At 36.3% G+C, this 27,571-nt stretch overlaps 1 protein-coding gene across 2 annotated transcripts in view; it reads left to right on the top strand.

The window, feature by feature from the left end:
* The first annotated feature begins 7,000 nt into the window (after positions 1-7,000).
* The window catches only part of LOC106463223 (glutamyl-tRNA(Gln) amidotransferase subunit A, mitochondrial-like), a 48,046-nt gene continuing 27,475 nt past the window's right edge, over positions 7,001-27,571 (top strand). The window contains exons 1-4 of one of the 2 annotated variants that reach the window (XM_013923218.2): positions 7,001-7,050; positions 15,524-15,683; positions 17,542-17,737; positions 20,896-21,108. In XM_013923218.2, the coding sequence (XP_013778672.1) occupies positions 7,015-7,050; positions 15,524-15,683; positions 17,542-17,737; positions 20,896-21,108 (605 nt within the window). In that variant the 5' untranslated portion in view covers positions 7,001-7,014. Of the gene's footprint in view, positions 7,051-15,523; positions 15,684-17,541; positions 17,738-20,895; positions 21,109-27,571 lie in introns of those variants that run through there. The other variant, XM_022390666.1, reaches the window with a different exon arrangement.

Raw genomic sequence — 27,571 nt, 5'->3', positions numbered from 1 at the left:
TGTATTGCTGCCATCAAATCTGCTAGGCTGTAGTCTGATTTGCCGCTTCTCGTTTCCATTTTTTTTCTCTCCCACTCTTTGACACCAAGTTGTTACGTCTCCGTTTTTTAATTGATTTTCCGTAACTTCGTACCGACGAAACTTAAGCGACACAAGCCTTTACTTAATAAAACTGGTTTATTCTTTCCGAATATAACTTAACCGATACACTCAACAATCGCGCTAAACAAACGCTATAGCAACGAACGTCAATAATACTCCGACCGCAGATCAATTACTCACTATCTCCCACACATTACATTCCCATCTTTTATATACCAGCGTACCCTATTTCTAGTAAGAACTTGAACATTCGACAAAGTACATGATAGTTCTAGAAACGTTGCGTCATAGTAGTCACGTGACTCGCTGACGCAACAGTATATATACATATATATATATATATATATATATAGGCGACTAACTTAGCACTAAGTTAAGTTAGTGAAAGTGAAGTTACACTGTGTGATTGTTAGTTTAGCCATAACGGGTAATATCTAAAGTGAGTTTCACATTTTATATTGCAACAACGGAGATAAAGAAGAATAATTCATCTTATCAATTGGGTTCTAAAGTAATTGAACCAGCTTGTGTGGACTTTTAACATAAAAGAGAATCATTTGAAACTCTGGATATGACTGTGGTAATCCATGGGGTAAAGTAAGTGGATTTATCACTGATTCTGTTGTGGTCAAAGAGTAGAGAAGAAAAAAAATTGTTTTGTCAATTGGGTCCTAAAGTAACTGAAACAGTCTGTGTGGACTTTTGACGAAAAAGAGAATTATTTAAAGCTCTACAATAAACTGTGGTACCCAATAGAGTAACGATATTTTTTACATATGTTTTGAATATATATATTATTTTAAAACAAATATATTGTGTGCTGTCTGTTTATTGTTGAAATTTATCGCCAACAAGTCACAGACGCCTACTGTAAAGAATCAAGCCCTATAGAACCTGACATTTGGTGGGCCAGCCTGGATTATATAGTGGTAAGCTGCAGTGAAAGAAGACGTTGTTACGTCTATGTATGTTCGTTTGTTAATTTTTCTGCGATACAAGTCCTTTCTTAAATAAAACTAGTTTATTCTTCCTCAATACAATTGACTCAATTGTCCGTCTCTATCTCCGCCTGTCAGCAACTATAGTTCCAATCTCTGTATCTGCTATCCTCAGTTCCCACCGACCGTAACTGCTATCCTTGGTTCCCCACTCTCTCTGCTTGTCTCCTTTGTCTAGCGCACTTATATACGATAATACCGCCCATGTAGCCTCTTTGAGAATCTTCTAGACACTCATCACGTGCTACCAGCGTCATTTGACTTCCGCTGTCGTAACACACTAGCGCTTTTCGCGAACCTTCTAGATACTCATTACGTGTTACCAGCGTCACGTGACTTCCGCTGTCGTAACAACGAACGACAGGAGAAGTAGACCTATATATGCACAACTGTAGTGCTGTTGAAAATAGTGTAAAGATTACAATCATGCTATATAACCATGTCAGCTTATCTTGATAAATGTATAGAAAGAGGAGAGTGACTTGGGCTTAAAGATGGTTAAACAACAACAAGAACTAGAGAGGGAAGAGAAGTGAGAAAGAAATACTGAAAGAAGAAAAAAAAAGAGAGAAAGGAGATACTGGAAATAGATAGATAGAATAAGAATACAGATTGAGATTGCCAAGCTCACTCAACAGAAAGAGGAAGGACCCAAGAATAACAATGGGATTAGGGTCAGCTGACTCAAGGTGTCCAAATTTGATGAATAGTAAGATGACATAGATGCTTTCCTGGAGAGATATGAAGATTTGTCCATAGTCAGAATTGAGACAAAAGTGACTGGGCAGTCTATCTCATCTCCTTCTCACAGGAAAAGGCCTACAAGTGTATGCAGACATCACGTCACAACATGCCATGGAATATGGAAAATAAAAGGTAGCATTGCTAAAACACCAGGAACTTAACAAAGAAGATTTTTATCAAAGTTCAGAGAAGTCAAACCTGACACAGGAGAAACTGTATTTCAGTTTGTGGTACATCTATTGTGATACTTTACAAGATGGACTGACATAGCCAAGTGTGAAAAGGTGACAAGAACTCAAGAGACAAAAGAGAGAAGAGATGCTACATTTATTATAAAATGAGACACATTGCGAGAAAGTGTAAGTTTATTCTCAACAAGCAACAGCAGAAATCTCAACATAAAGCAGCTGGAGCTACCTATAAAGATGGTGCTACTAAGAAACAAGAAAAGAATGACTGTTATTATAGATGCTGCTCCCAGAAGAAGCAGAATAGAGACAACCCATCAGATTCATCACAAGAAGAAAGTTATATTTCCATGGTTAAACAATGCATGACTAATAGTCATCTCAAGTTATTGCAGCAGTGAGAACCAGTCTTGTAGCTGCTGACCAGATGACAGGCAAGGTACATCTTTATGTGCTAATTGATGGGACAGTGATAAAGTTTCCTATGCCAATAATAAAAGTGAACACTCCATATTATGTGGGAGACATTGAGGCCGTGTGTATGACGGCACCCATCTATGATTTTGTGATTGGAAATATATCAGGCAGTAGAATTTTTGGAGTAACCAATCAGAAAGAAGATGGATGAAGCATCTGCAGTCACCACTAGAGCTCAAGAAAAGAAGATCAAGCAAGACATCAAGCGCCTGTAAGTATCAAAAGGCAACATCCCACATCTAGGTTTACAAAAACTGAAAGAAGAACAGAAGAAGACCCTTCACTGCAGAGATTTTGGAAGAGTGCGCAAGAGAAAGTCGAGCACAAGACAAAGGTAAAAGGGACATAACAGAATCGAGAACTGTAAGAGAGTTTTGTATTGGATCTTTCAAGGCAATTATACTGGGGAAGTTAAACAGATGATAGTACCAACAGAATACTAATCTCAAGTAATGAAGCTGGTTCATAAGTCGATTGTGGGAGGTCACCTAGGAAAAAAGGAAATAGCAGACAGAAGTATCAGCAACTCACATTGGCTGGGGGACATCGGATATGTGATCAGATTCTGCACATCATGTGATATCTGCCAAAAAACAATACCTAGAGGGAAGGTAGCCAAGGTGCCAGTGGGTGATATGCCTCTCATAGAGGAGTCATTCAGCAGAGTAGTTGTGGACTTGATTGGACCACTATCACCTGTTTCTGACAAGGGCAACTGGTATGTGCTGACAGTAGTTGATTGTATGACATTATCCAGAAGCCATAGCACTGCCAAAGATAGAGACAGAGAGAGTAGCAGAAACCCTTCTGAAAGTGTTCTGCAGACTGAGCCTTCTAAAAGAAGTCCTGAGTGATAGAGGGACCCAGTTTACTTTAGAACTGATGCAAGAGGTGTGCAGTCTCATCAGTGCTAGGCAGCTCTTTACCACCTTGTACAATCCTAGATGTAATGGACTGTGCGAGAGAGTTAATAGAGTCTTAGTCCATGCTGAAGAAGATGTGCCAAGAGAGACTATGTGACGGGGACATGTACCTGCAGGCAGTATTACTTTCCTACTGGGAAGTCCTACAAGCAAGAACAAATTTTTCATCTTTCAAGTTGCTGTATGAAATAACAGTATGAGGTCTAATGCAGATATGGAAAAAGCTGTAGATGGGAGAAGAAGAGTCAGAAGTGAGGAACACATATCAGTATGTGTTAGACCTCAGAAACTGACTGGAGAAGACCTGTCAACTCACTCGAGAGAGCTTGTGTACATCTCAAGACAGATAGAAGCACTTCTATGGCAAGAAATCCAAAAATTAACAGTTTAAGATCAGACAGAAAGTTTTGGATCTACTACCTACAGGTAACAAAAAACACACCCTGCAATGGAAAAGGCCTTTTGAAGTGCAGAAAGTTCTCAACAGAATGGAATATAAAGTGAAAGTGAACAGGAAGACCAAGATCTACCATGCCACTTTGTTGAATAGGTACTTTGTGAGGGAAGAAGGCCTAACAGGTGCAGCTTTTGAGGCACAGGTGGATGTGGTAGGTGTAGCTGTTATAGACACAGAACCAGAAGACAGTGACTTTGCCATAGAAGATAAAGACCTACTAGAACTAAGACCACTGGGTGGAGATGAGACATGCAAAGACTTCAACATCAGTGAAGAACTGACTGATAAGCAGAAAAAGAGCGACAAGATTTACTATGCCAGTATGCAGATGTCTTCACAGATATACCAGGTAAGACAGATCTTATGTAACACAAGATCGTGACCACAACCAGGTATCCAGTCAAGGTAAAGCCTACCAGATGTTTTATGTGATGAGAGACCTGATCAAGCAGGAAGTCGAGGCAATGTTAAAAGCTGGATTCATCAAGCCTTCGAATTCAGCCTACTGTTCACTAGTGGTAATTTTGAAGAAGAGGGATGGTTCAAACTGCTTTTGCATAGACTTCTGGAAGCTCAATCTCGTGACAAAGTTCGACTTTGAACCTATGAGCAACACACAGGCTATCATAGCAAAACTAGATGGAGCTAAGTTCTTTTTTAAAGATTTTTAAAGGTTATTGGCAGATCTTGGTGGAGATAAAATCTAAAGAGAAGACATCCTTTGTGACACCAGATAGATGTTACCAGTTTAAGAGGATGCCATTTGGATTAATCAACTTAGCAGCAACATTCAACTGCATGATGAGGAAGATGTTGCACGACACCATCAACATCAAGCCAGGTAGGAAGACCACCTGAAGAAACTTAGATAGGTGTTCAGATGAGTGAGGGCAGCAGGTCTAACCATCAGACCATCTAAGTGCTACCTTGACTATCTTGTCCTGGAGTTTGTTGGACACAAGGTGGGAACTGACAGATAGCCACAGAAGATGAGAAGCTAACCCACATACAAGATGCAACATCTCCAACAAACAAGCAGCAAGTCAGAGTCTTTTTGAGGTTAGCAGGATACTACAGGAAGTTCATCACAAACTATGCTGAAGTTGCTGCGCCATTGACTCACCTGACCGAGAAAGGCCAACCCAACAAGTTGACATTGGAATAACTACAGCAGATAGCATTCCAGAAATTAAAGAACATGTTGAGAAGTTTGCCAATCCTTAGAATGCCAGATTTCAACAAACCATTCATTGTTTGGGCTGATGCTTCAGACATTGGAATTGGTGCAGTACCCTTAGAAGAACATGAAGACAGACTGTTACCAGTAAGTAAAACGTTGTTGAATAGTGAGAATAACTACTCTATGATCGAATGAGAGTGTCAAGCCATCATATTTGCCATCCCAAAGTTCCAGAACTACCTATATGTGAAAGATTTCATCATCCAGATGGACCATCAACCACTTGCACACATCTAGAGGTGCAAGACCGACAGTGCAAGTATCATGAGATAAGCATCTCAAGCACTACAGGTTTGGCATTGCAGCCATCAAGGGGACTGGAAATGTTGGTGCAGACTGTATGGGAAGACTTTGTGTATGAACTGAAGACATTCTTTGTATATAGTGGAAAAAATATTGTAAATTTGTTTGTTTGTTTGTTTTTGAATTTCGCGCAAAGCTACACGAGGGCTATCTGTGCTAGCCATTCCTAATTTAGCAGTGTAAGACTAGAGGGAAGGCAGCTAGTCATCACCACCCACCACCAACTCTTGGGCTACTTTTTTACCAACGAATAGTGGGACTGACCATCACATTATAACGGCCTCATGGCTGAAAAGGCGAGCATGTTTGGCGGGATGGGGATTCGAACCTTGTAAATTTGTTTCTTAATGAGGGACTTATTGTTAGATATACACGACTCTTCATTTTAAGTTTAATATGAGAGTATTATTTAGCTCATATTGTGCAATCATTAAAGTAAGTCATTTTTAGAAGCAATAGTTATGGCAAGTTTGATTAGATAACTGTTTACAAATCATTTATTGTGTAGTTCCTTTGTGAATTGATGTTATATTGCTCGAACCTTCTGGATTTTTCTTGTTGTTTTTATTACATCATAATTTTATGTCCTTTGTAAAAAGTTCTAGGGCTCAGTTGGGCAATGAATATATACAGGCGACCAACTTAGCATAAGTTAAGTTAGTGAAAGTGAAGTTAGTCTTTTGATTGTCAGTTTAGCATAATGGGCGACATCTGAAGCAAGTTTCACAGTATATATTGTAACAACAGACATAAAGAAGAAGAATTTGCCTTGTCAAAGGGATTCTAAATTAATTGAAACCACCTGTGTGGACTTTGACAAAAAGGAGACAATTATTTAAAGCTCTGAATTCGACTGTGGTAACTTACGGGGTAACATAAGTGAACTTATCACTAATTCTATTGTGATAAAAGGATAGAGAACAAATAATTTGTCTTGTCAATTGGGTTCTGAAATAACTGAACATATCTTTGTGGACTTTTGACGAAAAAGAAAATTATATAAAGCTCTAGATTCCACTGTGATAATCAATAGTGTAACGAAATATTTTGTACACACGTTTGACTTATTTTGAATATATTATTTTAAAACAAGTGGATTATGTGCTGACGGTTTATTGTTGAAATTTATCGCCAACAAATCACAGACACCTACTGTAAAGAATCGGTTCCGATACAAAACCTGACATAAATTTAAAAAATTCAGCTTTTAGAAAACAGTTTTACGTTTTAATAATTGCTTAATATCAATAAAACGAAATGGTTACGAATTATTTCACCAATACTCCAGAATTGAAGCTATATCTATCTTTTTATAAATTTGTATCATATACCAGTGCCTGAGTTTTGGGCTGTGTCTCTTGGCTGTTGTCTCAAAACCTATTCGAACTTGTAGCGAAATTTAGGGCGGAGATGAAATGCTTTAAATGCGTTGGAAATCATTTGTTTCTTTTTGGTATTGTGCGCATTAAACTCTAACTTTTTCTACAACTTTTAAATTTGGTGGAAATAAGTAGAATAATATTTAAATGAAACGTCTTGCTCCATTTCGTCTTCGGGTTTTCTAACAGTACATTATATCAAAATGGCGATTCCCAGATCGTGTATGAGTATTCGTGAGGTTAGTTTAATAAACTGTTTATATTATTTCATTTTCGTCGCATAACAATGGTTCATGTGGTCCTCCTGATGTGGCTATAGCAGTTTGTACAACTATGCTAGTGTAATTTAATTAAATTACAAAGCTTCATTGTCTTAGTTATCATATGAATGTAAACAATGCACGAGAACATTTACAGAGTAATACTGATAGATATTACTGATGAATTTGATCAAAATATTAGAGCTATGTACTATTTACTTCACAGTAATAGTATTAGTACTATTACAGTATTAATGTAATACACAGGCAGCGGAACCGGGGGTGTTTTAGCACTCCCGCTTTTACATATTTGACTTATAATGTTGTATAGCAACTGTAAATTATATTATTATATTAATAGCCAAGGACCCCCACTTTGCAATTTCTTCCTACACTACTTAAATGTAATCAGCCTAGTATTAGTAGGGGTGCGTATCTCATCATATTCCTAGTAGTCGATACAGTACATATCTAGATATTGATGCCGTGATACGATACTTATTTAGATATAGAAGTTTTACCAATGGTTTGTTACAAAGTTTAACACTTGTTTGTAATTTATTATTTATATTAGGCTTAGATTAGTATCTGAAGATCAGCAGATTGGCTGGTTGGACTTGTGGGATCAGTGCAATGGAAGAAAGGAGCTTTTTTGGAATGGATAGTTTGCATTTAAATAGGATAACGGCTTGCTTGTTTGCTAAGGCTATTAACTCAGCTGTAAGGGAAGTTTTAAACTAGGACTGGACAGTGGTGAGGGCCAGGAAAATCTAGATGCAAAAAGAATAAGAGGCAGAGAAAAGTTTAGCATAGGAAATGAGTAGAAAATAGTTATAACTGTAGGCTTAATTGATACTATTGTAATGCTAGAAGTATAAGATAAATACTAGATGGCTTTAGAGCACTGGTAGGAATGGAGGATTTTGATATAATGGGAATAACTGAAACAGAATTGGTAGAATTTGTCGATTTTCCTGACCACGAAAAACTGATTGCCAAGAAATTGAAAATAACCCAGACCACTTTATTTACAGCAACTGTCTTTTGATTTATAAGTATGTTTACAATTATGAACCTGTATTTTTTCCTTTTTCTTTCAACATGAAACATTATTCACCATAGAATAAACTATGGATTGTTCCAAGAAGTTACCTTAAAGTTAGTTTTGGCTTGACAAACGTGAATGCTGATTGGTTGGATTGCTTCCAAGTGAGAAAAAGTAGATATTTTGAGTTTTTTTGAGTAGGAAGCAAATGGTTGAAAAACAAGAACCACAAAGGTGGACAGTTGTTGTAACCAACTGCCTGTTGCACTTACAACTAACAGGGAGATTGTATACATCTTTATTGACAGTAAAAGCTAACATTTTGTGATTTTAGACAAATGTCAGAAGTGATACAATGTAAGTGCTGAGATTTGAAACACATTCAATGAAAGTGTGTGTCGAGTCAGGAAGTGATAAATTTTAAATAGTTCCACCAGCACGATGTGGGTCTTCTTTATCATAATGCATTTAAAGTTGTCATTTCTTTTTCTTTTAGTAAGGTAGGAAAGTTGATCATTACATATGCAATAAAGATACAATTAGGATCTTTTTTTAATAAATAAGGCAATTTAAAAAATAATCTTTTGGTGACTGGTTTAGAAGTTTCCTCTTTACGAACAAAAACTTTCAAATGCTGTCACTTTAGTTGACCTTAGTTGTAATACTTCATTTGGTTTAGAAAGTGGCTTAGTTCAAAATGTTTAGAATGATAGCAAAAGTCTTTAAACTTATGACTGAAGTGAATGATGAATTTAGCTAATCAACCTCAACAATTTATTTGTATCTCACAACAGTCACATAATGTTGTGTATCGATCATGTACTAGCCACAAGGTCAGTCCCCATTTTTATTTTACACTCGCTCAAATATAAAACAGAAAAGATACTAAGATTTTTTTTTTCACATCAGGAAATTACTTTTTAAGTAGTATATAGTCTTGATCATCTTCCTGTTCATTTACTTGAGTATTATCCGAGGGACTTGTCATCCACTTCCTATCCCTTTCTCAATTGTCGCTGGTACCTGTATCATTTACATTGTCTCAAGATGTAAATCATCATTCTACAATCCTTCACCATTAGGAGTGCAACACACCCTCCTGACGCATGTAACTCCCTGTATTTGATTCTACTGAACTATCACTTCTCATTTGAGAGTGTTCGTGTCAAGACATTTCTTATTATGCTCTTCAGTCGTGTTTTTTTTTACTTTAAACTTAGTGCATTTTTTTCCCATTCATTCTGCAGTGGAATCATTCTTTTCAATTTAAAAACAGTTTGCAAACTTAAAGAAAGCTTATTTTTTCCCAGTTTAATTTTTTTACTCTAACATTGTTGTCTTTGATCATTCATTGTTAACAATGAATTTTAAAGTCCAGGTTACCACTTCGAAGGTAATCCATCAACCAGCACGTTTACACATGCTGCAGGTGGGAAGAAACTCAACTATGGAATTATTGGCTCTCATTTGCCATGAGATTGATTGTTATATGTTGCCCGTGTTCCTCCTGAACATGCTGAACCTATTTGGGCCAACGAGGAACTTGTAGCCTATTTCCTCCATTAGATTTTGCCATGTCTTCCTATGCCCCTACTGTGGAATCAGCTAGGCCTAATATGACTTTTTTAGACATGATTTTTCAGGTGTGTTCTATTTTATTTATTTCCCCATTTTTTTATAATCCTCTTCCTTCTTTTCTACATGATACCCCCTCCTCTCAGTACTTTGCGCTTCCCCCCTTCCCCGGATATTAGGGTTCATGCAGAGCGTTTTGTCTTTCAGTTGGTTGAGGATGCTAACATGCATTGACCTACACAGGCTTCAGATCAGTTTGCTTTAGCGTACCATCAGGCTGAATTTCCATTTCTTGATTGTCAACAGTTGGACACACTTTTACCTGTGTGTGTGTGAGGTTGACCCTGATCATCCTGTTCATTTATCCCATGCCCAGTTCCCCCCATCATATTACCCTATCAACTCTCTTATGGTACTTGTCTACTATCCACTTCCCTTCCAATGTGATCCACTATGATTCTGAGGGTTTATCAGGGGATAGCCTCTCACTGATTACCTTCCTGTTGGTACATTTGTCTTTGGCTCACATTCTGTTGTTGCAATCTTCTGGGGAGGAATACTATATTGTCCCAAGTTTGTTTACCACCTACTCTTCTCTGGGACTTACGTGTGACTCCCTTTCTCCGGCAGTTTGTTTTCGGAAATATTCGTGAGATTTTGGAATCCTTTGTGGAATCTGTTATGTATTACAATTTCAAATAGCCTAAAACTGAGTTAAATTATAATTTACATTTAGTAGTTAAATAAATGCTGATATATATCCAATTTATGATATTTGCCAACAAGATTGATACATACAATTTTTTTAAATTCAATATGCAAACTGTAATACAATTTACAACAATGGTTATTACAAATACAAACAGACTTACAAACAATATTGAGTTATCTTTCTGGTCTGGAACTTCCTTGATGTCTTATCGAGGGTTCACGATGAGTGAGTTAATTTCGTGTTGATGTTGGTACAATTCACTTAATAGGGAGCTAGCTAGCTCTATGGTCTTCATTGATCACACAGTGATTTTTTCCACAAATGAAGTTAGGTACTGTTTTCATAAAAGTATTAATGTCTGATTTGAATCCACTTAAGTTAAATGGTTTGTAATGTTTCAAATTTATAAATATTCCTGGTCAAATATCTGAAGTTTTCTGATTAATAATCATTAATCACAATTGTAGCTTCCGAAGTTTATAGTATACCAACTATAGCAAACCAGTAATATATACTGTTTTTAAGCACGTTGCGTTGGTTATAATATATAGGCGTGTGGAGAGTTTCTTGAAATTTCAGGTTACGCAACAATACAAATGCTACACTAGCGTTTACATACACGTGTATATTGTTGATTCTTACACTTGACAATCTTCTACAACTTTAAAGAATAGGCAAGAATTTTGCAATACAGATATAACAGTATAAGTTATGTACATTTCTAAATATAAAATTTAAACAAACATCGATATTAAAATAAATATATATATATATATATATATATATATATAGTAAATCCTCACAAATTGGTGAAACAGCAATCGACCCTTTCATCTTTGGTTGATCGTTTGTCTCATTCTGAGCCTAGACAAGCCCTTATTCCTGTTTTCGGTCCTGCTCCTTACCAGTTCCTACCTCCAGGTAATCCTTCTTTAGTCATATTATTTCATGCCGATAGACATGTCGACAAGAGTTCCAGTAACTGACTATCCACTGGAGGCTTGATTGACCGATTTGGTTCCATTATGGCAAATTATCACCACAGATCAGTGGATTATTTGGGTATTATCCGAGGGACTTGTCATCCACTTTCTTTCCCCTCCTCTGTTGTCTCTGGTACCAATATCGTTTCCATTGCCTCTGAAACTTACCACCAGAGGTGATACAAAATCTTCTCTCCCAGAAAGCCATCAAACCTGTAACCCATCTTCTCCAGGTTGTTATTTCAGGCTGTTTGTAGTACTAAAAAAAACTGGGCACTGGTGGTCTGTGATCAATTTGCCCCAACTCAGTCACTTTTTTGATTCTGCCCTGATTGAGCAGGAAGTCTTTTCTCACTGTTAGGTGGGCTTTTTCTGTAGGTTTATTGATGACCAATATCTCATCTTTTGAGGTGCTATATTCGGTTTGTTCATCATGGGGTAGTTTATCAATTTTGTGTCCTGCTCATTGGACTTGCTTCAGCCCTGTATGTCTTTTGTCGAGTGGTTAAGGCTTTTGCCTGACATATGCATGCTCAGGGGTTGCACTTACACCAATACATTGATGACTGACTTCTTTTAGCTCATTCCAAACAGGGGTCCTCCTGTCACACTCATCTGCTACTTGTGGAGGCAGCTCTTGTGGGTTGGTTAATCAAGTTGGGGAAGTTATTCCTTATACCTACACAATATCTTGTTCTCTTGGGTGAGTTTTTCAACCATCAACTCAGTCAGGCCCATACTTCTCCTATTCGACTCCATTCAATGTTATTCAGTTCTTCACACCCTTACTGCTTGCAAGGTTCTATCACATTTGGGGATGTGGTCTTCTATGAAAGCCCTCATCCCCTTTGGTTGGATGCATATGAGGTCTGTTTAGCCCTATATGACTGGTGAAACTGTACATGAGATCCATTAGAGGCTCCTATTTCCATTTCTCCTTCCCTTGTCGATGATCTGTATTGGTGGATGGACTGGGCTCACTTGTCAGTGTGTTCTGCTTCCTCCTCCTTGTTCAGATTTACACATCTTCACAGATGCTTCTCTCCAGGGCTGGGGACATGGGTCAATCAGTAGGAAGCTTCAGATCTGTGGTCTTCAGTTGAGCAATCTTACTGTATCAACATCCTGGAGCATCTGGCCTTACGTTGTCGTTTGGATCATTTTCTTCATCCTGCCAAGAATTGTCTGGTTATGATTCATTCTGACAATTCTATGGTGGTGGCTTATATCGCTTACCAAGGTGACACCCGTTCTCATTCCCTTTGTGGTTGAACCTTGGATCTCTGTTTTTAGGCTCATGCACTAAGTATTCATCTCCTAGTGTGCCATGTTCTGGGTGCATTCAATCTTGTTGCATATTGTCTTTCCCATCCTGACAAAGTTAATCTGACAGAGTGATCTTTTGATCCTCTGATTTTCTAGTAGCTGTGCCTTTGGTGGGGTACTCCTCACCTGGATGCATTTGCCACACCTCTCAATACCAAATTACCTCTGTTTTGGTCTAGAGTTCCTCATACACTTGCACTGGCTGTTTATGCATTCAGTTAGGATTGGACCAAGAAATACCTTTATATGTATCCTCCCATCCATCTTCTTCCTAGGGTGATTTTTGATCATCCATGCTACTCTGTGTCAGGTCTTTCTGATTGCTCCTTACTGGCCGGCACAACCTTGGTTTCTGTGGCCGCTCCAGCTCCAATATGCCCCACCTTTACCTCTTCCTCTTGCTTCATCCCTTCTACATAAACCTTGGTTACTGGCATTTCATCCAACTCTTCATATCCTCCGTTTTCACAACTGGTTTTTATTCCGTCCTTGGTGAGGAGATTTAGATTATTCCTGTGAGTCACTTCAATTTTAGCTCATTCCATTTGCCCTTCCTCTATGGATGTTTATCAACATATATAGAATGTTTTCCACCTTTGGTCTTTGTTTCAGGGATTTTCACCTGCTTCACCCACTGTTCCTCTTCTTACAGATTTCCTTACTTGGCTGTTTGATCATGGGTCCTTCAATTTCCTCGCTAGCAGGTTATTGGGCTGCCTTATCCCACACTTTTCCCAGTACCATAAAGATTTTACCTCTCCTACCCTCTCTCTGTTGTTGCATTTCTAGATTCATTGTCCTCCTCGGTGTGTAGCCCTTCTGGATTGAGATGTCAATGTGGTTCTTCACTGTCTTACTTTACCACCATTCCTCATGTTCGATTTTTGACTTATTCCTTAAGACTTCTTTCTTTTTCCTCTTCGCCTGTGGACGTCATGAGTTGGATTTGTCATCAACATTTCACGTACCCTTTATCATACCACATATCTTCTCCTCCATCTATCTGGATTGTTCTTTCCTTTCAAAAGATCTCAACAGCTCATGAGGATAACTCCTCCTTCTTTCCAATTACCCTTCTTTCCATTTCCCACCTATATTCTTGGTCTGATCTGGATAGAGTAATATGTCCCATACATGCTCTTCGTTGTTATATTGCCAGCATGGCTTTCTTCCATGGTGATTGTAACTACATTCCTGTTGTGCATTATGATTTCAGATTTATCACAACAGGCAGATAGAACTGAGTTAAAAACCTACACGTAGAAACATATTTTTGCACTGTGAACTTGCACCTTTTCTCAGTAAAATAAACAATGTGAGAGAATTGCTCATAAAACTATAAAAGACTGCCTTGAAACCATTCATTAGTGATGTCATTCCAAATGATAAGTCATTGAAATGTATGACTATAATATAATTAATTATGCTACCATATAACAGGCTTATAATAAATTGTGTTTTATCAGTTTACTTTTATAACTTACAAATATTTTTCCAGTGAGTGTTCTTAATATAATAATTTGCAATTTTAAAAGTTACAGTTTCTGAGGCTTGTTTTGTGTGAATTATTGTTGTTTTTAAACAGTGTGTTTGTTTTTGTTGTCCTGTTTGGTTGAAAATTTTATTGTTTTTAAAACTTGTAACTTTTTATGCTTACATAATTTTGTAACCTAAACTTCAAACAGTCTATTTTGGGACTTTTATTAATTATAATTCAAATAGTTTCTTGGACAGTAATATACCTGGACCTTGAACAGTTTTATGATATACAATTTAATTTTTTTTCAATTATATCTTTAAGATCTCAAGCATTATTTCATTAAAAAAATAATTAAGATGTGATTTGATCTTGGACTTTTTTTAAGGGGAACAATAACAGCCATAAATATTGTTTTTAAATCTCTAAATTTATAATACACTGGGATGCATAGATATAACAAAGGTCATTTTTGTAGTATGTAACACTTTTTTAATATCACAATTTCTTTTAAATTTATATGTGCAGAAATAGCATCTCAAACTCAGGCAATATATCTAAAAGTAGCAGGATGGTTTCCTTACCTATATAATGAAAAATAGATTTAGTTGAAGTCATATCTACAGTACTTCTATCTTAGTTAAGCCTAAAAACTTAAGCACATATTTTACAGAAAAGTATAAACATCATAAGTGATATTATTCAGGTGTTAGAACTATAGAGGTTTTAATAGGATAGTTGTGGGAAATCCCCATGGAACTTGATTATAGTAATATTAAAAATTTAACATTGAATATCAAAGATGATAAATACATGTATGCTCTATATAAATCTTAAACTAAACCTTGTCGTGAACAATTAATTACTCCTTTCTTGAAGTTTTATTTTCTGAACAGGAAATTTGATGAAGTGCTCTGATTGGCTGATTAAATCGTTTAAAGATTTTGTGAAGAAATATGGATAAGAAGTTTTTTATTTAGATAGTATATTAAATTTTTTTGATGAACATACCCATTTGTTCAGCAACTTTTTTTCATGTAGCATTTTAAGCTTTTCCTTTTAGATGATTTTATACGAGGAATAAACTTATCTGGTAACAAATGTTTTTTGGTATAAAAATGTTTACAAAGACATAAATGTTTCTGCAAATGCAGTTTCTCTTTTCTATAAAAAATTATGAATTTTGTTGATTTAATTTAGTATATTTTATTTAGAATTGACTGTACAGATTTAGATATTTTAATGTATTTTTAATAAAAGTTTATCATTTTTAAATTCTCCTGCAAGATTAGATTATGAATGTAAACTACATCATAAATTACTATAATTTTTAGATTGCTTCCAGTCTTCAGAATGGTGTGCTTTCTTCTTCTGAGCTTACTTCCTTTTGTATTCATCAAATTAAGGCTACTAAATCATTAAATGCTTTCATCACAGTAGCAGAGAAAGAAGCTGAGGATTTGGCTATTCAAAGTGATGTAAGGATAAAAAATGGTAAAAAAAAACATGTTAACTTATTATTTTATATTTCTCTGATATGTTATTGTTTCATTCAAAGCCATACGCATAAAATTATGTGTATTTATGAATATCCTCTGGAAGTTGAGTTAATGCTTTGTTTTTCATGGATTTTGATGGTGTTGATCTTAGAATAAATATAGTGTAACCTAAACCATGGAACTCATTATATGTCACATACGATTTTTTAAAGTCACTATCATTAAATAACAGTGCCAATGTATCCTTGTTCATCTGTTACTAGTTCTGATTAAGAAGTTAAGAAACTTTGAAGATTAAGATAGGCCTTCATATCTTTAGGAAATGGTATATGGATATTTTTCACATAATCTAAAGGGAAAGTAGTTATTTTTGAAATGATTCACTTAACTCTGCAAATAGTGGTTATTCCTTGCTCATCTGCCTTTGAGGTTTTATCCATGCCACTAGCCTTGAATTATCTCCAACCTAAGATGTATTTTGACATGAATTGCACTAGTGCATGACATAATCATCATGCAGCAATAGTCCTTCACCATTTGGACAGTGACACATCTTTCTTGTGCTCCAGATCCCCATGAGCAGTTGCACTTAAATTAACTTCATTCTGATCCTCAGCACTGTCTTTAATAGACATATTTCTTTAATTGTAATCTTAATCAATTTCATTAGATTAGCACTGCCCTTTCACAATATCAACTTTTCTTGGTTTCCTGTACCTTTTCCTTCCCCTTCCGATCCTCAGAATCTTCTGTGTTATGAAGACATGGTATTGAATCTTTTGGATACAAGAGCCATCAACAGGGTTGTTTGCTCCTCTCCAGGGTTTTATTCTCATCTTTCTATTGCCCACAAAAAGAGTGGAGACTGGGGTCCTGTCATTAACCATGGAGAGGTTTCTTCTTCTCTGTTGGTCCTTCTCTCCGGACTATAGATGATCAAGGTTAACACCACAGACACATTTCTACATATTCCAATTGCTCCTTTCTCCAAACATATTCTTTGTTTTATTCAATGGTATCAGGTGTACCAGTTTTGAGCTCTCCCCTTCTCGTGTAATATGAGGGTGCAAAGTGGGAATTTTATAACACATATAACTATTCTAGATTTTTTCCATTTTATCATTCAAGATCATAGGCATTACTTATTTGGCCATGGCTGTTTGTCCAGCTAGCTGGATGAATAGTCAGAAGCTATTTGTCCAACTGACCAGATTAATAGTTAGTAATGTATTTGTTTATTAAAAAATAAGAGGGAAATAAAACTGAATTTTTGAAAAAATAATGATCAGAAAATTCCATTTTATATATCCAGTTAGGTTTACCTTGATTTATTTTCATGAATTATTTATATTTATCACTTATATTTGTCTGTTGAAGCAATTACGTAGCCACAAAAATAGCATAAAATACATCAGTGAACAGTTGAAAGTATTGAGTAGTGAAAATGCAACTTGCACCCATATCCCATGCCTTCACTAATATAGGTGATGTTTTTCTAACTGTAATTTGGGACATGCACAATTTCTATTTCATAATTATAATTTGTTTTCAATAACTATGAAGTTCTTGTACTTGTATGTATTGTTTGAGTAATGATAAATTTACTAATACACACAAACAAGTTTTTCGGTCATTGGAATAGTTTGCTGAATAGGTTGAATATATTTATAAAATGGAGTTCTTATGTTTTAAAGATTCTTTATTATATATGTGAAAAAAAATAAAAAAAGCTAAAGAAATAATGTAAATATTGTAAACTAGGAAAAGGTATTCTCCTTCATGAATGTCAAAAATTGAGTAGCACATTTTTCCTGAAACATTTCGTAGGCATCTAAAATGTTGTTTATTTAAAGGGTCCACCAGAGGTTTGTTAGATGGCCTTCCTGTTGCTTTTAAGGACAATTTCAATACCAAGGGAACCAGAACCAGCTGTGGCTCACAGATGTTGGCCAATTATTACCCTCCATACAATGCTACAGTGGTGCAGAAGCTGTTGAATGAAGGTGCCATAATGATGGGGAAAACTAACATGGATGAATTTGCTATGGGGTAACTTAAGCATAAACTATTCAGAACTTTATACTAATTTGAAAACACAATAACAGAAGGATCCAGTTATTAATTTCAATTACTAGCAGTAGCTCAGACCTGTTGTAATTATTATTTACCTATTCCAGATATAAGAATGAAATATATTTTCTTTTAAAATTGACATGCTTCTAGAATTACCTTGTACACCTGTGAGAAAAGTAAGCAAACTGTAATAAGCTTTGAAACTAAGAGACTAGTACCTAATTATAAAACTTAGAAAGGTAGTTGTGATGATCAAGCAAGTTCTTCTTCTATCCAGGAAGAAACAAAATAAAAGCTGTTATTGCTGAAATTCTCATTTTACAAGTTATAATTTTCACTAAAAATCATTATGGTTCCAAGTATGAGATGTGCCTGAAAACATTAATAAAATATATTACTGCATAGGGTTTCGTCATGTCACTAGCTATACATTCCTGACATTGTAAAAGACCTATATTAACCTTTAAGAAAAATATAATCATTTATCAAATTGATAAAATTGTTAATGTCATTTAGACTATGTTGCATCACTTGTCTTTTCATAAGCATTCCAGTATGAAACACCAGGTTAAACAAAAAGATGTAGCTGCTGAAGTTAAACAGTAATGACTTGGTGTTTTGTAGATAATACCCCAACTCCCATGGGGACTAACCCTTATACTTGTAGAAACTGAAGATGCACTATAAATATTAATTTAATATGATATCTAGAGTGTATACTGGTAGTACAACTGGGTCATTTCTCTTTAAAACTCATGTTGATAAATTAGTCAAGTGTTTTGGCTATCAGAAGAAGGTTCTAGAAAGTATGAATTAGCATACTTAAGTTGCCATGTAGACAAACCTCAGTAAACTGAGGGAAGTCAATAATACAGTCATTGATCATCTAAAGCCATGTGGTGCTCATTTTATATTACTACCTTGAAGTCTCCACTGCATGTCATTTGAGGCAACATTTAAGAATATCAACTTACATGCATGTTCCCATCATGATCATGTAAATAAAAATGAGTAACCCTAGTAAAGTTATAATGGCTCATACTGTATGTAGATAATCATCAATTCCATGCTTTTGTATTTTGGGTATGGTTGAATTCAATGCCATTTATTTTTTCATGCAACAATTTTCAGATTCAATAAACAATAACTTATTTTTTGTTACTAAATGTGAATTTATTGATTCAGCTTTATGTATGTTATTTTATATCTTTGAGAAGAATATTGCACATCTGTCTGATGAGTGTAAAATATTGTAGAAAATGCAGATGATCTCAAAATTCCAATCCAGAGTTACAATTTTTAGACATTCTTTCCAATCTTGTACATTCTTTGGCATCGTGCTTTACAAACTTTGCTTTCTTTTTTCTATCCTTGAGATATAGCCTTAAAGCACTGGTAATAGAGCTATCTGGTACCACAACTATCAATGACTTAAAGGAAAGTAAAATTTTTCTGAACAGAATGTTTATTCATCAGATGCAACTCAACTTTATTTTTGTTGAGTTGTGAATCTGTAAAAAAATATGTTCATGCTTTTATAAGAAAAACGTAATTTGAAATATTGAAGAAAATCAGGATGTTTGATATATAATACCACAAAAAATATTGTATATTAGAAACTTCTACTGTGTGGAAAATACTTCAAAATTCAGTGTTTGCATCATCCTACATTATGATCTTGGTGATCAGTATGATCAAGGCAGACGAGTCATTCAAGGAAAACCTATAGACATTTTAATATGTTGTTAACATCAAAGATTACTCACCAACATTTACAAAATTTTCACTAGCAATATCAATTGCTTAGATAACTTGTAATAATTTATGTTACAAAATTTGTATACATTACTTTATTATATGTATTTAAGGACATATCACTATTTCACTGTGTGAATAGGCTGCTTACAGTGTTATCTAACAGATATATCATTACTTTCACTGTGTGAAGAGGCTGCTTACAATGTTTTCTAACAGACATATCACTACTTTCACTGTGTGATTAGGCTGCTTACAGTGTTATCTAACAGATATATCATTACTTCCACTGTGTGAAGAGGCTGCTTACAATGTTTTCTAATATTAAGATTTCTTCAACAAATACTTCACGTAACTTTGGGTCACCTTAATAAAATTTCACCTTAATAAAACAATAACATGTCATAGAGCTTTTAGAATTTACCTTGTACACCACTATTAGGTGTATTATAAAAGGTTAATCATACTTTGTAAAAATGATGTATATGTGCCAATTGAATGGCATGCTACCACAATTATGAGCTGTGATACATTGAACAACATGTTAGGCACTTTTATATTTGGTTCATGGTGAATTTACAATCATTCAGCAGTGCAATGCTACCACACATATACATATGGCTGGAGAATATGTATTTCACAGCCATTTTTAATGAAGGATTTTTGTCTAGTGATATAATGTAGACCTAAAAGTTACAAAACTTGCATGGCATCTTCAAAAGAGAACCTCCACATAAGAAACTGCTATAATGAAGCTGAGTAAATCTCCTGATACTGTTAACATGATAATAAACAAGGATTTTGAAGTTGATGAAGCTTCTCAAACCAAATGTTCATAAGTGTCCAGATACACCTTAAAATCAAGAACTGTTTTCTTGAGAAAAATGGCCAAATAACTAGAGTTGCAAAAAAATATTGTTCAATCCAAAATCTGGCAAGTCCCATGATGCAACTTCAATGAATGTTTGTGACATACCATACAATGGGAGGGTCTGTAGAAAATGTATGGTTTAAGATTGATCTTGTCATCCATCCTAGATCAAACTCTGTTAATGATGGGAGTAGTAGTCCCAAGTGCAATTAACTCTCAATACACTGATGCCTTGTAAACAGTTGTTTAAAATGTTACAAGATTGGATCAACTGAAAGCAGTTCTACCTTTTAATATATTCTTTGTATTTTGTTGTATTATCTCAAACATGGAAGAAATGATTCTTTCTGTATTATTCAGATTTAATGGGCTGATTTAATTTGATCTTTATATGCTCTAAGTAGTTGAAAATCTAAGTCAGAGATTTCTTTGTACGTGTTTAATTTAAGTGTTGTATGAATCTTAAAAATGTTTATTCTCTTCATTGTAATTATATTACTTACTGTAGGTCAGGAACTGTTGATTCTATATATGGACCAACCAAGAGTCCTTGGAGATCAGGATTAAGGTATAAGCTTTGGCATCGTAATAAACACAGACATCAAGCATCATCAATAATGGAGAAAGAACAGTTTTCAACATTTACGGACAAAGATTGGTTTATTGCTGGAGGTAGTTCTGGAGGAAGTGCAGTTGCAGTGGCAGTTGGTTCTTGTTTTGCGTATGTTTTCATATTTTAATGTATTTATTAAAGTTTAGACAAATACTTTTAATATTGTGTATATGTATAAATCCTGGTTGTTACTTTGAATTAGTTATGATTCTTGGACAAAATTCCAGATGATTTCTAATTGCCAGCCACTAATTTTTTATATTGTTTAGTCACTAGATTTTGAATAACAATAAAAATACTGGAATGGACGTAAATGCACTGGAATTGACCTGTTTTATCGTGTTATTTTGCTGTTAATGAAGAATACATTTCTAATTAATATTACTTAATATGTATCTCTGTATCCTATCTATCTTTGTGCTTTTTGCTATATGATACTAGTATGCACTATATTGATTATATTGAAAATAATTAAATAATACACATTTTTATTTATTCTCTTATGATATTGACTTTTAGAAACGTAGTCTATGTTATACATTTCCATATGTTAATGTTATAGTGATGTTCCAAGCATAAAATATAAAGTTTGTAAGCAAAACTGATATTTTCTAAACATACTTACCTCTGCTGACACTATTGCTATTTTTGATCTCTAGGGATTCCACTCTTTGCTCATCTAAGCATTGAAAGCACTTGCTCCAGTCTTTTATACCCCACTCAAATGCCCTTGGAAAATTCGAATTTGCAAAATTCTCCACAAACTTCAATGTGCCCTCTATCTAGGTACTGCATATAAGCACCTCATTCAGATAATGTAATCACTCTTTCTTGACAAAGCATTCAGCACGGGTTTCTATATACAGGACTTTGAACATGGTTGGTATTACTACAGTTATATCTTTGTTTTATTTATAAATTATATTGAAAAGTTAATGTTTCTTCTACTGATGTATACCAGACCTCTCAGTCGAAGCTGTTCGTGATATGATCCATTGCAACGTGGAGAAATATGTGGACCGAGGGTGTCTCTCTGGAGAGTACAGAAGTGTCTTTTGCAAATGACCCAGGACCAGTTAGGGGAAAATTTAGATTTGTTTTTTCTGGCTCCTTCTTTTAGGCTGGCCTCAACAGAGGATCATTTTGATCAACCACCTCCAGCCCCTTTTATTCATTTGGTTTTGAGAGTCTCTCCCATTGCATTTGACTCTTCTCCTTCTTTGTTGGCAGAAAGGACAGGAACTGTTTACTTAATTTTTCTCCTTCTTCTGATATTGATGATTATACTAGAAGATTTGCTGCTCATTTTCTTGATGGGGTAGCTATGCCTTGTCCCCAAGTTTAGAAAAACATACCTTGGCTTATCACTGCCAAGAAGAGGTTATTTAGGTTCTCAATGGCTGGACCTTCTTTTGGACCTTTGGGGGTTTAGCTTGGAGTGATCACTTCAAACAGTTCACAGTTTTTACAGATTCTTCTTACTCTCATGACTTTTCTGATGTATTTATCTAACTTTTGTCTGAAGCCTATCTACGTTCCCTTCAGCAATTTGATGAGGAGTTGGTGATTTTGCTGACATCCTCCTCAGTCAGATTGACTTCTTCAGTTCCTTGGTTTGTTGTTAGAATTTTTTTGGTCGAGACGCTTTGTTGTAAGGTATTCAGTTACCATCTTCTGTCCTCAGAGAGCTACTGGAAGCTCCTTTTGTTTCCATCCCATGTTGTTTGCCTGAGTTTCTGAGACATTAGAATCACGAATTTTTACAGCCCGTTTACATCCTTCTTTATTGTTGTTGGCTTCTCGCCCTTTTGGTGCTAATTGGGAGTGTTGGCCCACAGTGATTCCTGATCCCCTTTTTTGGCTCCCATAATGGAGTCCGTCCATATTCTCGAGGATCTTTGGCTCGAGCAGACAGACAACAATGGCATTGGTGACTATCCTGTGGGCATAGGAGCACCATTATCTCACTTTCTGGACATCTGGAGTTCTTTCACCAGGGATCCATGAGTACTTCAGGTTCTGGCTTCATGTTTGGTCATTCAGTTTACATCACCTACAATTTTATCTGCACAACCTTTTACCTTTTCACCTCCAACAGATCTACATCTAGTGGAGCTTTGTTCCCAGGCCATAAGAGAGTTGTTAGTCACAAGGGCAGCAAAGAAGGTCGATCCTTTTCTTCTGAAATTTTATTCCCATTTATTCATTGTACCCAAAAAGTCAGGAGGTTGGCATCCAATCATTGCTCTGTCTTGACTCAACCAATTTTTAGATCTTCTGTGCTTTACAATGGAATTTTTTCTCAATCCTAAGATGGCTCTTTGTGCTAGGGCTCTGGGTGTTAGATTTTGTGCACAAGGGTCAGGTGCTGCAGTTCAGGGCTCTACCTTTTGGTTGTGCATCAGCACCTTTTGTCTTTTCTCATCATCCAGTCAATTAGCAGAACAACACTCAGATTTTCCTTTCAGAAGCCATAAAAGTGGGCTTCTTTATCAGAATGGAGAAATCTATTCTGTCACTGATGCAATATCTCATCCATCTTGGTGTGTTTTTCAATACTCATTTAAGTTGTGCTCAACCAACCCCTATTGAGCTTCAAGTCATGGAAAGAGCCATCAGGCTTTTACTTATGTCTCCTTTTTCTACTTTATGGATGGTTCTTCCTCTTGAGCCTTTCCTTCCTTTGAGACGAATTCATACGAGTCCCTTCAGTGGTCACTGCTCAACCAATGAATCATGCATTCCAATCCTTTGGATCATCCTGTCTCATGACTCAGAAACAACATCATAGATTGCGAATGATGGTTGGATCAGAACAACACTATTATTGGGGTACCCATTCCACCATCTCAATCCGAAATCCATCTGTTCACAGACACATCTCTTCAGGGATGGCGAGCATATCTTCTAGGTCAGGAGTTCCAGGGTATTTGGACGTAAGACAGTCTACCCTCCATATCAACATTCTCTAACTCCTTGCAGTACTCTGGGTAATGTTTCAAGGTTTGTCTCTCTTGAAGGGAAAAATTGTCATGATACTTTCTGTCAATTCCACAGCGGTATCTCAGATTTCTTGGCAATGTGGCATACATTCTCAATACCTTTGTTTTCATACCTAGGATCTTCTCTACTGGGCTTATTCCCTTCATATCAGTTTTTTACCTTGTCATCTTCCAGGAGTGATGAATTTACTTGCAGATCACTTGTCTCAACCCAACCGGACTCTTCTGTTCGAATGGATGCTACATCACGTGGTTTTTTGGTGGATTTGCTCTCAGTTCAGGTCTCCAACGATTGATTCCTTTGACCTCATTGGAATTTTCAACTGCAGTTGTTTGGTCTCCAATACCTCATCCTCAAGTGTTTGCATTAATTGCATTCAGTCAGGACTGGACAGGTTTACATTTGTATGCCTTTTCCTCAAATTGGCTATTGCCCTGGTGCTCTGACTATGGTTTGTTCCACTCCCTGTTGAGTTCTCTTGGTTGCACCATATGGACCAGCTCAAATAAGGTTTCTGCTTCTTCGATATCTGCAGGAATGTCCAACTTTGTCTTTACCACTTTGGCGGTCTCTGTTGAAACAACCTTGATCAGACATTCTCCACCCAGATGTTTGCTTCATCTACAATGGCTTTATATAAGGCATCCTTATCCACTATTTTTTGGTACTCCAAATATTGAAATGTTTTGAATCTCCAGTACTATCAAGTCTACTCAAATCCTTTTGTATTTTTTAGCCCAAATGACCTTTTCACTTACTGAATTGGTATCTTATAGTTGTTTTACATGCATTGTCTCATCCTCCCTTTGAGCCCTTATCTTCATATTCTTTGTTTCACCCTTCTCTTACTTTGTAATTTTTGTTGTTGTTGGCTTGTGGACATCGTCGGTTGGAGTTGTTTGCAATCCATATGCATTGGACTCTTTATCATTCCACATTTGTTCTGCTTTACCCCATGTGTCTTTTCTTCCCAATACTCTGACAACCAGGGAAAAGATGCTTCTCACCAATCCATTTGGCAGCCATTTCTCACCTTTATGACCGCTTCAATCCTTATCTTTGTTATGTCCTGTCAGAGCCCTCAAGTGTTATTTGGCTCATACTAACTCATTTCAAGGTACTAGGAATCGATTGTTGATTTTTTGGGATCCTTCTATTTTCCATAACTTATCTCCTTTTACCCTAATGAGGTGGTTTTGCAAATTGATTCATATGACCTATAATGGATTATCGTTACAGGAGAGGAATTTTTTGAGTGTCACATCTCGCCAGATTCGTCATTTCTCTATATCATTAGGCCCCGGTTGGATTGCCTTTTGGAAGACATTGTGCGGTCTGGTGTGTGGGCTACTCCTAATCTTTTCCTATCTCATTGCTTGCATAATCTGGCAGTTTCCTCTTCTGAGGGTTTTCGACTACCCCCTGTAGCTATTTTGATCACATCTGTTAGCCTCTAACCAGAGATGAATATTTTCCTCAATGATATACTCTTTTATTTCCAGGGCCACATTATTTTTCACTGGATCCCACACTGTGGTAAGTGTTGCTCAGGTAGGTATGCTTTCTCTTTTAAATTCTGCACTAGCAAACACCTTCACTATAACTACTACAAGTTGCAACAGGCTCTGTTGAAATGGGGTGTTCCATAAGACCATCTAGGTGTTTACCGGATGGTATTGCCTTATTCTTCTTGACTGCCACACATGGACATTCATGAGTAAAGCTAAAGGGAATCCTGCCCATCTTCAGGTTGAATAAATCAAGATTGGTCTGCTTTTAAAAATGTAGGGAACTTGGTTCTTTTTTTGTACAGTTTCCCGAGCACTGTTCCTCAGGACTCCCCATTGCATATTACCTCCAGACTTTACTAGTGGAGCTCTGAAGCCTTACCACCTCCAGTTTCCAGTTGCTTGGGTGGCAGACAGAGGCTTCTCCTCCAAAGTGTTCGAGTGTGTTCCTCCACTCTAAAAGATGAGGGCAAAGTTGGGGGCCCTCCTACTTGGGTCCCTGGATGTTTTTCACAGATGTCAATGGGAGTAGCACCAGCCTCCACAGGAGACTGCTCGTAATTCCGGTTCAGATTAGACACAAAGCTATCCGGTTGGGTGGTGCATGGCCCTTCTCTATGATCGATGTCAGTTTCATATATTGTTCATGGAAGGATGTCCACTATCTCCTCATAATTCCCAAACGCAAAGTTGTCCCATCCTAGGTCCTTGGTTGAGCACAGGTTCCATATCCTCTCCATAATTCCAGGGGCAAGCACAATACTCCTTGCCCACTTGTTTGGGGAGTAAGGATGAATGTTCATAATTCAAGACCAGATGAGTTATGTTTCTTTGGTTGAGTATGGCATACACAATCTTGTCATTCTGAGCCTGGGGTGTTGCCTTTTGAACGTCTTTAAGTGGAGGAGAAAGTTTGTCCACTTCGGTGTTTCGTACTGTCTCGCCGTGACTTCAGTAGTGGAAAACACATCACTCTATGGCTACAGGTTAGGATCCAATCAAAAGTATATATACGTAACATTGTTGTTCAATAGCCCTTACCATCAACATGGAATATAGGAACCATGACCCCTTAATTCCAACCTCAAGTTTTAGAATCTTGGCTATCTGGTTGGGGCTGGCCTATATTGATGATTACTCATATTCTATTCCACCTTTGATATAGGAATTGAGTTCCAGGTGCAGTGTACACCTGTCCTGGATGTAGTGCGGTTCCCCCACTCTTATACCATCTTTATCTTGGTACACTCCTGTTCTAGACTGATGGTTTCTGTATGGTTCCTGCATGCACTGGCCCCTCCACCTTCTCATTGTGGGATTCTAGCTATAGTATCAGCAGAGGTAAGTAAGGGAAGTTAACATTTTCCTAAACTGAAAATGTATTTCCAATAATAGTTACCTCCGTTGACACTCTCCCATCCTACCTCCCCACTAAAAGCTGGTTTATGTCTCAAAAAAGTGATTACATTATCTGAATGAGGTGCTTATATACAGTACCTAGATAGAGGGCGCATTGAAGTTAGTGGTGAAATTTGCAAATTAGAATTTTCCAAGAGTATTCAAGTGGGGTATTAAAAAACTGGAGCAAGCATTTTCAGTACTTAGATGGGCAAAGAATGGAAACCCTGGAGATCGAGAAATAGCTATAGCGTCAGCAGAGGTAAGTATTATTGGAAATACATTCTCAATATAGGTAAATGTTAACTTATATTTTTCATGGTTTAAAATTTACTATGTAACATTTGTGTTTCACAAATAGAACATTATAATGCATGTAAAATGATATACTAACTTGTGCACTAGTAAGTCCTGCAACTAAGATGTTTCAGAAAGTTCACAAAACCAATATATATATATATAGCTTCCAAGTCACAAAATTGACCACCATTTTTTGTTAATGAGAAGCAGGAAGTGGTCTGTGAAATGTTGCTTCTGATTATTCAGTATTCAGACAAGTAACCAGTCATGTACTGTGCTTTATGTGGTTGAGGTCACATTCACTTGCATAAGCTTGTGTAATGTTGAATGATGTAGGCACTAGCAGATTATATTTTTATATC

The sequence above is a fragment of the Limulus polyphemus genome, unplaced genomic scaffold (genome assembly GCF_000517525.1).
Source record: "Limulus polyphemus unplaced genomic scaffold, Limulus_polyphemus-2.1.2 Scaffold1351, whole genome shotgun sequence".
Taxonomy (NCBI): Eukaryota; Metazoa; Arthropoda; class Merostomata; order Xiphosura; family Limulidae; genus Limulus; species Limulus polyphemus.
This window is presented reverse-complemented; position numbering and strand designations above follow the sequence as displayed.